Source organism: Triticum aestivum, chromosome 4D (genome assembly GCF_018294505.1).
Source record: "Triticum aestivum cultivar Chinese Spring chromosome 4D, IWGSC CS RefSeq v2.1, whole genome shotgun sequence".
NCBI classification, from domain to species: Eukaryota; Viridiplantae; Streptophyta; class Magnoliopsida; order Poales; family Poaceae; genus Triticum; species Triticum aestivum.
This window is the reverse complement of record NC_057805.1, coordinates 515,111,025-515,120,756: the sequence shown is the minus strand read 5'-3', so window position 1 is coordinate 515,120,756 and position 9,732 is coordinate 515,111,025. Positions and strand designations below refer to the sequence as shown.

The window sequence follows — 9,732 nt, the reverse complement described above, 5'->3', positions numbered from 1 at the left end:
GCAACATTGTAAAAGCAAATGTGTTGCCATCTTCGGGCCCTTTCATAAGAGCAAAGCCCACAACTCGGACATCCATGCTCAAAAGATGGTCCGCCGCTCATACCCGGTTTTGAATACATTGTTGGGTTCTCCAAATTTTTCCAAGTTGTAGGAGATGGACCCCCCCCCCCCCCCTCCCCCCGCGTGAACTGGGCATAATAAGTGGAGGCCACGGAGTAGCATCCGGAGGTTGACACCTTCCACAATATAGTGTCGGCTTGATTGTGTGGAGTTGAACTCGGGATGTAAATCGCCAAAGGTTGATGCATTCAACGCAAGTGAGTATGCGCCATAGTATTTTAAGGCATACACCCATATCGCAAATAATTCGTCCACTCCAATGAATAAGGCATGCACATATTCCAAAATTTAACTTTAACCATAAATTAGATCAATATTATATATTTTGGTGACTTCAAAATTGTACCATCGAAAAGTCTTTCCAAATAGAAATTCAATGGTATAATTTTTTTTTTTACATATAACCCATACTTGGTTGGTCCAAATTACGGGCAAAGTTAAAATTTTGAAATATGTACACACAAGTAATCAAATAAATGCCCCTCTGGTGTGATAGTCCGCTCAATCCCGTTGAAAGCAACGGTACCTGGCAATTACTAGCTTGTAGAGCATGTTACTGCTAAAAAAAAAACTTGTAGAGCACGTCATGTGTTTCTGCTGCATTGTGCAGCCTCATCAGCGGCTTATTTGTGTCCAGGAAACTCGTAGTAATTTCGTGAGTTTTTTTGGACGGTCGCCCATTCTTTTACGTGATTTTGGCTGTGAAAAGCTTACAGCAAGTGACGGCCGGACAGAGGAGACAGAAGAAGCAGAGGAACCAGAGGAGAAGTCCAAAGACAGATGCATAGTGACACAACTCAATCGATCTCATCAAAGTTGTGACACAAATTTACTACCAGCAGCAGCAGCAGCAGCCAGGAATAGCAAGCAGCCTGGCCGCCGTAGATCATTTTTTATTCATCACCCAACATTTTATTCCAGCATCTCATCGACGGAGCCACACATAACAGGGAACATGCGTGCGTGCATGGACGCATGCACTCTCTCAGGTCTCAGCTAGGCTAAGCTATATGTATTCTCTCATCATCTCTCATGGACGACGGAGGTAGCCTACCTATAGCTGAGCCATACTCGGTCTAGCAGTGCGGGACGGCGAGGCCGCAGGAGACGAGGGTCTCGCTCGCGTGGGGGCTCCTGATGTAGGCGCCGAGGGAGGGGTCCTTGGCGTACTGGCAGAAGCACGCCTGCTGCGCGCGCAGGTTGGCGCAGCACGCGCCGCTCGGCTTGGCGCCGGTGGTGATCGCCGGCATGCACACCGTCAGCTGCCCCACCTCGCACGCGGCACGCGCCCCGCCCGGCGCCGCCACCACCAGCGCCAGCATCATGGCCGCCAGGAGGACCTCCTTCCTCATCGCCATGGCCGTCGTCGCTGGTCTACTCCTCGCTCTCGCAGTGGCAGGTGTTGAGTGTGGTGGAGTGGTGCAATGGTGGTGTGGACATGGATCTAGACACTCCCGGGGTATTTATAGGCGGCCACGCACGGTCCACCTGCCGCGAGCTCGATTGCTGGCAGCCTAGCTAATTAACAACCCACCTGCCGCGAGCCGGCTAGTTACTGAACTGCAGTACGTAGTTCGGCATGACTAGGGTCAGCAAAAAGGTTGACGCATGCATGGCTACACTTATGGACGTATGGACGTACACGCGGGTAGGGCATTCAAGTCCAGTGGGTAGAGGTCAGCCGAGTTGCTCGCTCGGGCGCGCGGTGGGCCAAAGCAAGCGAACCACTGCATTCATATTCATGCGAAGCATCAAATTAAAAGACCAAAGGTGATGCCAAGGATAATACGGGAGGCTTAGAGAGCATCTCCAATAGAAGATGTATATTTGGAGATAAAAGTGGGTGATGTATAATTTACATCACAAAGGAAAATGATTTTTACATCTAAAAAAGACCCAACTCCAACAGATGATGATGTATATTTGAAGATGTAAACCTCCTACTCCAACACATGATGTAAAAACGGTTGACGGACGCACGGCGGCGGTGATGCAGCCGTTGTACAATAGCAGTTCAGCCGCGCTCGAGCCACACAATTTGAAATAAAAAAAACATCCCGAATTAAAGCGTAAAATTTCATCTATCAACAATATCAAATTATTACATAATTCATGAAATGCAACACAAATACAACAAAGTTGTTGCAAAATACAACAAACAAAGAATGAAACTAGTTCTTTTTGCACAAAACAACAAACAAAGAATGAAAAGTTGTAGAGTCAGCTGACCCCACAACCAACACGTAGAAACGCCACTAATTGGACGGATTACCGTGTGCCATCGGACACTAGTACTACCCTCATTGCGCAAGGTCTCGAAAGCATAGAATCAATGTGTTACATTTCTGTTCATCCCCACTATTGCTGCTACAAGCCTACTACTATGTTCCTTAAGTCCTCTAAATCACTCAAAGCAGAGCAACATCAATACAAAAATTGCTCCAAATCTCAATCTCACTGTAATCGTATTCTTATCGTACTGCAGCAGAAATAGTACGTACATGAAGACAGATTTTTGTTTTGAAGAAGAGTACTAGAGTAATTTTCTCCGCTGCTTAAGGAGTTGACTGAAGAAAGAAAGAAAGCGAAACCGTATTCTTCACTCGCGGTCGGCGTTGGCGCATTGGACGATGGCAAGCCATGATATTGGTCACCGGGTCTGTGATCTGTGCCATGGCGGAGGCCCATGCCGCGCCGCCTGCTTCCGCGTGGATGTTGTCCAAGACCTGTTGGATCTCGCCCGACCTCTGACAGTGTTGCAGTGGCAGTAGAAGGCCAAGAGAAAGATAAGAGAGCGAGGAGAATACAGCCAGGACAAGACATTTTCTTTCAAGCTTAGATATGAACTGCTCCCTCCGTACCAAAGATATAAGACGTCTTATGGAACGGTACAGAGGTGGTAGAGAGTCATATATATTTTTCTAGAGAGAGAATGCACTTCGGTTAGGTTTTTGTTTTTGATTTGAGGAGAATGCCTTGCTCCCATGGATCTCATCTTCATTTTTTATTTTGAGACAAACCCGTGGATCTCATCTGTAGTGTATAGTGGATGAAGTTGGGTCTGGGCCGGGCTTATGTCGGTAGAGTGGGTCTGGGCCGGAAATAAGAGCCCATCGAGTCCAACCAAAGCGGACGGGGGAGAGGAGCCGAGAAAGAAACCCTGGCCGCCGCCTCGTCCTCCCTCCCTCTTGTTCTATTCCCCTTCCCTTCTCTTCGGCGGCGGCTTGAGACCGAGCGAGCGAGCTAGGGTTTGGCGCGGCGGCGGAAGGAAGGAAGGGAGTCGGGAAGATGAGCCGCAGCCTTGGGATCCCGGTGAAGCTGCTGCACGAGGCGGCGGGGCACGTGGTGACGGTGGAGCTCAAGACCGGCGAGGTCTACCGGGGCTCCATGATCGAGTGCGAGGACAACTGGAACTGCCAGATCGAGAACATCACCTTCACCGCCAAGGTCTGTACCTCCTCCTTTTCTCCTTCCTTCTCTTGGTCTCCTCCCTCCCTCTTGGTCTCATCTCCAAATCTCGCGTGGTGTGGTAGGACGGCAAGGTGTCGCAGCTGGAGCACGTCTTCATCAGGGGCAGCAGGGTCAGGTTCATGATCATCCCCGACATGCTCAAGAACGCACCCATGTTCAAGCGCCTCGAGGCCAGGATAAGGGTGCGCCTCATCTTTCTTTCAGTTTTTTTTTGTTTTTTGTTTTTTAGGTCAATTCATTCATATATTGCGGCCCACTGACTTTGCTTCCCTGCTGCGTGCAGGGCAAGGGGTCGGCCATCGGCGTCGGGCGTGGCCGTGCTGTCGCGATGCGTGCCCGGGTAAGCAGCAATTCTCAGTAATTTATTTACACTTTGCAATTTTACCCTATACAGCACTTGACAGTCAGCCGATGCATTGAGTTGGAGCAGCTTTGAATTAGGACAGATTGATATCTGCAACTAATAGGGTTTGGAGCGATATTATTTCTGTTGCTGCTTCTGATTAAGCCCTGTCTTTCTCTTCTTCAAAAACACATAGCCTATTATGTTTCTTGTTGTCTAGGTGGGCAGTGATACCCTATGATGTTTCTTTTTTTCTTACACATGGATTCGTACTATGGCAAGACAAAACCGAGAGCCTGTATTCAGCATTAGACCGTATGTTTTCATTGCTTCCTTTGACATTTTATCCATGGTTAGAACTAGGGAACCTTAATTCTCTCTCTGAAAAATAATGTGGGATGCTGTAACAATTTATTTTGGAACCAGGGAAACATTTTGGGCGTATGTTATCAGAATTTGAGTAACTAGGATCTAACTAGCTAAGAAACTTGGCTTATTGCCATGTGCTGTTCACACTAATTCTAAAATTGTAATCATCATAAAACCAAGAAACTGTTTATGCACGAAAAATAGGAAAGGAAATATGAATTATCCATTAATTTCAGGAATTAAGTTTTAGTTCTTTTTACGACAGTATCCCATTAGGCTGGGAGTCTGGAATTATATTGGCTGTAAATTTCAAATGTAATAATTGGTATCTAACTACTGCATAATCTAGTTTGGAGTTACTGTTCTTGCTGTCAAATCCTCACTCCTAGGCATCAACATTAGGCTAATTGACAGTTGCTTACAAGTCTTGTACATAAGATGATTATAATTTCTTCCTGTTGTGAACATTTGCGCTCGGAGCTGGTGATTAAAATAGTCTTGTGGTTCCTAAGCACACGGAGCTGCCGATAGCTGGTCTATTGTTAAAAAAACATTTGCATTCAGAGCAATATGGTTGCTGTCAATGCTTCTGATTAAGCCCTGTTTTTCTGTTTCCTCTTCAATATAAACATATAGCCAACGATGTAGAGATAAATGTTCACACGCAAGAGACCCAGAACTAGGCTAGTCTTCTTATATAGTTATCTATGTACTGTTAATCCTACCCCCACATTGGCAGACTGGGAGCTGCTAACAAGTCTTATACTTGAGATAGCAATTTCTTCTTGCTGTGAACACTGCACCTCGGTAGTCAGTGTTACTTTGAAGGCCGACAAGCTTCCATCTCATGTTCAGTTGATGCTGAATCTTCCCCTGGCTATTTACGTTATGTCTTGTTGTCTTGGTGGGTAGCTATACCCCGTCATGCTTCTTTTTCCCTAGATGTGGATCCGTATCATGACAAGCCAAAAACTAAGAGCCCTTGTTCAGCATTACCCTATATTATTTCGTGTAGCATTTTATCCATGGTTGGAACTAGCGAACTTGAAATCGCTCTGTGAAAAACACTGTGGGGTTGCTTACAGTTCATTCCTAAATATATGTCTTTTTAGAGATTTCTATATGGACTACATACGGATGTATATAGACGTATTTTAGAGTGTAGATTCACTCATTTTGCTCCGTATGTAGTCCATATTATAGAATTTCTAAAAAGACTTATATTTAGGAGCGAGGGAGTATCCATTAATGTCATGCATTCAGTTTTTAATTCCTTTGAGGACAGTATCCCATTGGGCCGCAGGTCTGGAAGTATTTAGGCTGATGAATTATTAAATCTTTTATGTAACTGTTATCACCCCTGTTCCGAGTTCTAAGACGTTTTGGATATTTCAATATGGACTGCATACAGACTGAAATTAGTGAACAAACACAGTAAAAGACGTCTATATACATCCGATTCAGAAAAAAAGCTAGAACATCTTATATTTCGAAACAGAGGGAGTTCCCAACTAGTGCAGTCTAATTTGGAGTTAATGTCATCATCATTAGGCTAGTGGAGGAGAGTTGCTTACAAGTCCTCTACATACTGTGAACATTGAGCATTGCAGTCTGTCATTTTAACGGCCAACAAGCTTCTATCTCTAATGTTCATTGAATGTCTAATCCTGCCCTAGAAAGTTTCCTTACTTTGTTCTGTTGTCTAGGTGGGTTGGGTAGCAATACCCTGTTACCTTATAGCTGCAGAGTTGTATTATGAAGAAAAGCAAAACCGGGAACCTATGTTCTAATTTCCCTGCCTTGTCGTTGTTCCCTGTAACATTTCATCCAATGCTGGAACTGGGGAACTCGGAATTCTTATCTCTGAAAAACGCCAGCAGTTTAACCAAGATTCGATTTAGGGAATTTGAAAAATCAAGATTCTAACTTACAATCATCATCTAGCTAGCATCAATTATTTATGCAGTAAAATATGAGAATGAACAAATAGCTATGTTGTATTGTTTGGCTTGTTGTTAATCCTTGGATCAACTTTCTATTTGGCAAACACAAATTAGTCAACAGCTTTATGTATATAGTCACTAACATCTGAACTTGCCGAAAAATTGATACAGGCTGCTGGTGGTCGTGGTGGTGGCCCCCCTGTTGGAGGAGGACGAGGTGGCGCGCCTCCGGTGAGGAGGTAGATGATGTGAGGTGAGCCGCTGCCTGGTCGAGGAAGGAAGGAAGTCGCTGCTGTCTTCTTTACTGGCGAAACAAACTGCTGCGGCAGCCATGCTTGTGAGCTTCTTATGATGTGCCTCTAGTTTAGTTTGTCGGTTTGTGCGAACCGATTTTCTCTATGTATGATGATGATGTATTGCTGTTGTTAGCTGTAAACATGAGTTGACTTGATGGCTGTCATTGGAATGGATTATCTCTTGTGAAGCTTACTGCTAGTTAATATGAGTTAAACTATGACCATTATCTTCCTGATCAATCAGTTAATATGAGTTTGTAGAAGGCAAGAAGTTGCCGTAAAGCTCAAGGAAGGAGAGCTACTGGTGAATGCATAACTACCATTTACCCATGTCTGGCCTCATTTAACTTGCAAGATACCACTTTGATTTATTGCTCAGAAAGTTGGGTTCTGATTTTTGGCCGCTGGTGTAGTAGATTGTGAGCATTTTTTGGGGGGCAAGGATCTTGGGGAACATGTTGTATGTTGCACCAATATGAAATTTTGCTGCTCTTTACATGTTGTATGACTCTCTAGGTGTCTTTTCCATGCCTTGCGCCTCCGTTTTTAGGTGTTGTTTTGAGTTTGTATCCTGCCCACTATTACTCCCTGTGGCTATGATGAGCAGAGGTGGTTGCGCCGTTTTGTTCTGTCCGCACCAAGCTCACAAGAGCAGAGGGCGACGCCAACACAACGGCTTGGCCTGGGCAACCGCCCCCCTCCTCTTCTTCACCATGACAAGCGCCCCCACCGTCATCCTCTGCTTCGCCGTCGGGGCCAGGTGCGTCGGTCATTTTTAACCTTGAGGCCGTATCCAAACAGGGAGGGATTTCCTATGTGACATTGTGAAAGACCGGGATGGGATGGGATGGGTAGGTTGCTCCCCAAGTTGACGTCCCTGGCTCCCGGCACCAGCATCGCCGAGCTGCCGTACCGTTTCATTAGAAGCATTACGCTCGTTGTGCTGTGGGCAAGAGCTGCGTGGCACGGCCGAAATCAATGTAGGTATGAGATGGCCGCAAGTATGCATTGTGCACTGATCCTGCCTTCTTTGGCCATTAGTGTGTGTTTTTAATCCTAGGATCTACTCCCTCCATCCCATAATACAAGAGCGTTTTGACGCTAGTGTACTGCTTTGGGTGTTCTTGGACGTTAGATGGATGAACAACTTTGTTGACCATGTAACGCTCCATTTTATTGAGCTGCTACTCCAGTAACAAAACCAGACATCCGCCGCAAAATTTGGCCCAAATGGACTGCTAACCAGGCTCTATGTCCATTTGCACCTGAGGTGTGAGGCCGGATGCGGGAACGGGGCTCGGAGGTGTCGTATCGTGACCGTCCGTTCGGCATCGGGCGTCAACCCGCATCCATGACCAAGAGGAGAGGCCTCCAATTTTGTTCTCAGAATGCCAACCCCACAGGAGCAAGAGTTGCATCGCACGGCCAGCAATGACCAGGGCGTGCGATCAAACAATCGAAATCAATGGAGGTGCGAGAGGGCCGAAAGTATATATGCGCAGTTTTTTCTTCTGTTTTTATTTATTTTAGTATGCGCAATTTTAATATTGTTTCAATCTCACAAAAAGGTTTTTGTATTATGTCCAAGTATTGGTGGGTGGGACCACCTGATAAGAGAGGATTACATTCGCAGTCTTGGGAGGGTATGTCAGTTTCCAAATCTAGAGGAGGCATGGGTACGTTTTAGAGGCCTAGAATTGTTCACTGATGCCATGTTGGCAAAACATGCTTGGAGATTGTTAAACAAGCCGGTGAGGCTTTGTGCTAGGGTCCTAAGAGGATGGCATCTGCCAACAAGTGAGAGTGTGGCAGAGGGGATTCGAGGAAAAATTGCTTCTTGTCACCTCATACACTAGAGAGTTCTTTATTTCACACCGAAGCAGGGTAGTTCTATACTCTAGAAACCTCTCAGAATCATTTGTAGTATTCATAAATCTAACACTTTGAACCAAGTTGTATAGATATTTAAGAATACTATATGCGAGTCACATATAAGTGCACTATAAATACTATAATCATCAACTAATTTGTGGGGTTAACTTGATCATTTTGACATGCTTAAATATTAATGTGGTGCTAAAAGATGTAGGCTATATATGTCAAACTAAATTAATACGATAAAATAATATTTGCTTAATAATTTATGAAAATATGCACTATAATATAACCAGCTTGTAGTGTTGTTCTCATTGAGTACACTTCAAAATATTATTTAAAATATTATGTTGAACGTTGTATTACTATGAAGTGGATATATGTTTGGTGACAATATAAATTATGACGAAGTAAAAAGTTTAGTATAAGAAATGAGAAATGATCCATCCGTTCAACAATTTCATCATGGGTGTGGAAGAAGTAGGGACGAACTACCATCGCGTGAAGAAGCCGTTTGTGTTGTGTGTGATGCTGCTGCTGCAGGTACTGTGAGGAGCAGGAGAAGAAGCGCATTGCTGTCCTGGCCGCTGCCCGCACCAAGGCGCACAAGGCCGCAGGTCCGTCCCGTCGCCGTCGCAAGTCAAAGGCGAAGGACATGCCCCCTCAGCAGAGGGGCCATGGCAAGCGTGAGAGCCAGGCTGGGAAGGGCAACAAGAGCAACGCCGGCGGCCGTGGCGGCACCCAGAACGTCCCCAAGCACGGCGGTGGCGGTGGCGGCCGCGGGAAGCACGGTGGCGGCGGCCACGGCGGCAACCAGAGCGTCCCCAAGCACGGCGGTGGCGTTGGCGGCCGCGGGAAGCACGGCGGCGGCGGCCGCGGCGGGGCGAACCAGGGCGGTGGCCGCGGCGCCGGCGGCCGCAGGGCTCGTGGCTGAAGGAACCGAGGCATAATCCCCACTGTATTTCCCTGGCACTCTCGTCTTCTAGTTTGAATCCCTTCGCCGTTGCATTAATTCGCCCCACTCTTCGATTTCTTGTGTTTGCAGCATGGAGCTGCTCATGGAACCAGAAGGAGTCAATGGACCACTGAGCCGTCGTCTACTGCGTTTTCATTCTGTCGTCGTAGTGTAGCATAGGGATCTTGACCTGGAGCCGATTGGAATGGGTGTGCCAAAGAATCGTTGTCTTCTCAGTTGTTACTGCCGTCCTAGTAGCCGTAGTGTCGGACTTACCTGGAGTAGTTGTTTCTTGTTGCTGCAAGTATGTGGAGCCGGTCAGAGTGGGCGGTGCCCGGGGTCATGTTCATGTTTTTTCTA

General features: G+C 46.2%; 2 protein-coding genes across 2 annotated transcripts; one reads left to right on the top strand and one right to left on the bottom strand.

The window, feature by feature from the left end:
* Window positions 1-927: 927 nt before the first annotated feature.
* On the bottom strand, window positions 928-1,545 carry LOC123100789 (non-specific lipid-transfer protein 2P-like). The gene has a single exon (XM_044522667.1). The coding sequence runs from the start codon at window positions 1,476-1,478 to the stop codon at window positions 1,197-1,199; it is 282 nt and encodes a 93-aa protein (XP_044378602.1). The 5' UTR covers window positions 1,479-1,545; the 3' UTR covers window positions 928-1,196.
* Window positions 1,546-3,261: 1,716 nt separating this feature from the next.
* On the top strand, window positions 3,262-6,769 carry LOC123099240 (small nuclear ribonucleoprotein SmD3b). The gene is made up of 4 exons (XM_044521414.1): window positions 3,262-3,567; window positions 3,654-3,773; window positions 3,875-3,931; window positions 6,418-6,769. The coding sequence occupies exons 1-4, from the start codon at window positions 3,409-3,411 to the stop codon at window positions 6,487-6,489; spliced, it is 408 nt and encodes a 135-aa protein (XP_044377349.1). The 5' UTR covers window positions 3,262-3,408; the 3' UTR covers window positions 6,490-6,769.
* The last annotated feature ends 2,963 nt before the right edge of the window (window positions 6,770-9,732 follow it).